This window comes from Homarus americanus, unplaced genomic scaffold (genome assembly GCF_018991925.1).
Source record: "Homarus americanus isolate GMGI-L3 unplaced genomic scaffold, GMGI_Hamer_2.0 scaffold29117, whole genome shotgun sequence".
NCBI classification, from domain to species: Eukaryota; Metazoa; Arthropoda; class Malacostraca; order Decapoda; family Nephropidae; genus Homarus; species Homarus americanus.
Genome location: NW_024712921.1, coordinates 1 through 2,784, shown reverse-complemented (window position 1 = coordinate 2,784; position 2,784 = coordinate 1). Strand labels below are relative to the sequence as shown.

The 2,784-nt window shown below is 49.6% G+C and overlaps 1 protein-coding gene across 1 annotated transcript; it reads left to right on the top strand.

Annotated features, from left to right (window-relative positions):
• Positions 1 to 1,070: 1,070 nt before the first annotated feature.
• On the top strand, positions 1,071 to 1,490 carry LOC121865335. The gene has a single exon (XM_042364677.1). The coding sequence runs from the start codon at positions 1,071 to 1,073 to the stop codon at positions 1,488 to 1,490; it is 420 nt and encodes a 139-aa protein (XP_042220611.1).
• Positions 1,491 to 2,784: the final 1,294 nt, after the last annotated feature.

The window sequence follows — 2,784 nt, the reverse complement described above, 5'->3', positions numbered from 1 at the left end:
CACTGTGGTCGTGTTTGTGTGACATCACCCGTGCGTATTGCACGTCACGTGTTTGAGGGACCGTGTGACATCACTGTGGTAGTGTTTGTGTGACATCACTCGTGCGCATTGCACGTCACGTGTTTGAGGGACCGTGTGACACCACTGTGGTCGTGTTTGTGTGACACCACTCGTGCGTATTGCACGTCACGTGCTGTGCTTGAGGGACCGTGTGACATCACTGTGGTCGTGTTTGTGTGACATCACTCGTGGGTATTGCTCGTCACGTGTTTAGAGGGACTTCGCTCGTGTGTGACATCACTCGTGCGCATGGCACACGTCTGTGTGACATCAACTCCAATTGTGTGATATCTGCGATCGTGGGCACCTGATACTAAGCGTTACTGCATACACTTATCAAGCAAGACAGATTACGCTTGCTGTTCGGGCAGTCATGGACGGGAAAGAGAATAAGTCAGAAGTGGGGAGCGTGTCCGGCGTAGAACAAGGAGACACTGTGGACATAGAGACCGATGTCTCACCCACCTCGCCAAGGCAGCGTGAGATAAACCCGTCTACCGTAAACCTGTCTCCCGAGAAGAGAAAGGAACCACCTGTCAAAGGAATCGAAGGACAATTATGAGAGCAATACCAACAAATGCAGCAAATGTTCGCTCACATGACAGCGATGATGCAAAACGTCACCGAAGGTATGAATCAACTACAAGGCAAGGGCAGCACAGAAGATCGCGGAAAGGTGTTATCACCACCAGAGACTAAACTTTCCTCTGTAATTGAAACTAACGAAGAAACGTTATATACTCCCTAGGGGACTCCCGGCGCTCACCTTAACCGCAGAGCCGGGAACATCTCACCAGGGGGAGCGCGGAAGTACTTCCGAACATCAAGCTAGTTCGCCGAAACCACTACCTTTGATGAAAGACAAAAGGGACGACCCACCGAGGTCCGAGGTTTGGGTGAGAGAACTGCTAGAGAATATGAGGTTCTCCCAAAGGCCAACGCCGAAGTTCAGCGGAGGAACTTGTAGTGAATACTGGGAGTTCAAGCGAGTCTTTCAGCGACACGTTGGGATGGCGCAGATACCTGATACCTTGAAATTAGAGACACTTCTCGCTGCCTACGCTGGGCCCGCTAAGGACGCTTTGCGGAGATGTCTGCAAATTCAAGATCCCAAAGCCGGGTACAAGGAAGCTTTGGACATATTAGAGAAACGTCACGGCAATAAGCACACTTACGTTTGCCAGCTAATAAAGAAGGCCCTGCGAGGTCCAACTGTGAGACTAAGTGACGCAAAGGGCCTCCAACAGTTCTCAGACGAATTGGGGAATTGCGTGAGGAACTTGAAGGTCTTGGGAGAACTACTTCAGATTGACACGTATGAATCAATAAGCACGTTAGCTGAGAGGTTCAAGGGAAAGATGAGGGACGACTACGTGGATAAGGCGCATAAATACAAAAGGAAGTGGGGAAAGCTTCCTGGGATCGAGTGAATGTTGGAATTCACAATGGATATGGTCGACAAGGCGGAGGAGGTCACAAAGGGACGAGGACAGGAAGAACCAAGCAGAATTTGTGCAGACTCACGTCAATCCTCGTCGAGGAAGAGACTTGTGGGTCTGGTGACATCAGGAATAAAGACAACCAGAGAAATGGACGATGAACGCTGCTCGCTATGCCGTGGAGATCACCTTCTTCAGATGTGCTGGACATTCCTCAGCATGTCCACAGGAAAGCGAACTTCCCTTGTAAGGGAACAACGTCGCTGCTATGCCTGCCTGGGTCATAATCACCGGATAACAGAGTGCAGCCAGAAGATGGTATGTGGTATAGATGGCTGCTCTGGAGTACACTCGAGGCTCCTGCACTTCACGGGAGCTCTGACGAGCAATGACAAGGTGCAACGGGGCGAAGTTGAGAAGGGAGAACACCAAACTAGCCTCCAAAGGGTGAAGAGAGCTACCACAGGGGGCGCCTACCAAATAGATATAGCACCTGACCACAAGCGACCTAGAATGAGTCAATGTAAGGCTATTATGCCACCACCGGAATCAGCATTTAGTAGAGCTAAATCATGGAAGGTCGAAGCCGGTACAAGCACCGTGGGGAAAAGAAATCCGCATAAATGGTAAAGGGAAACCATAACCAACAATGGAATTGATGATCGGCGTGAAGAACCCAACGATTGCGAGTTGTGACTACAAAGTTCCAGCAGAGTCGCACTTCCAATAGTGAAAGTCAGGGTGGAAGAAAAGAACCTAGAGGCGAAAGAAGCAGTAGTCACCGGAGCTCTCTTGGATTCAGGCAGCAACCGATCATATTGCATGCGTAGTCTAGCTTACCGGCCAGTTTCCCTCTCCATTGGCACAATCATGAAAGAAAGTAATAGTGTAAACACCAAAGAAATCAGTGTGAGAGTGGCTAGCGTAGGAGTCAGAAAGAGCCGAAACATCATTATCCCCAAGGTCATCATTGTTGAGAATCTACCGTCTTCCATGAAATCGTCGGTCGCAGACACCCAAGATGTCATCATGTGGGAACACCTACGAGGTACTGCGCTACGCCAAGCACCGAAAAGAGTGGATCTCCTGATAGGTCTAGACGTACCACAAGCACTAGCACCATTAGAAGTAAAAACCGGGAAAGACGGAGAGCCGTTTGCAATACGCACCTTGCTAGGTTGGACTATAAATGGACCGCTTGGAGTGGCGAGCCGTGATTATGCCGTGATCAACCACTTTGTCAGAATGGCAACACTAAATTCAGAGACAAATCTGGGAAAACAAG

What these genes read in the sequence shown, in the direction of transcription:
- LOC121865335 (XM_042364677.1), top strand. Translation starts at nt 1,071, where the DNA reads ATGGCGCAGATACCTGATACCTTGAAATTAGAGACACTTCTCGCTGCC.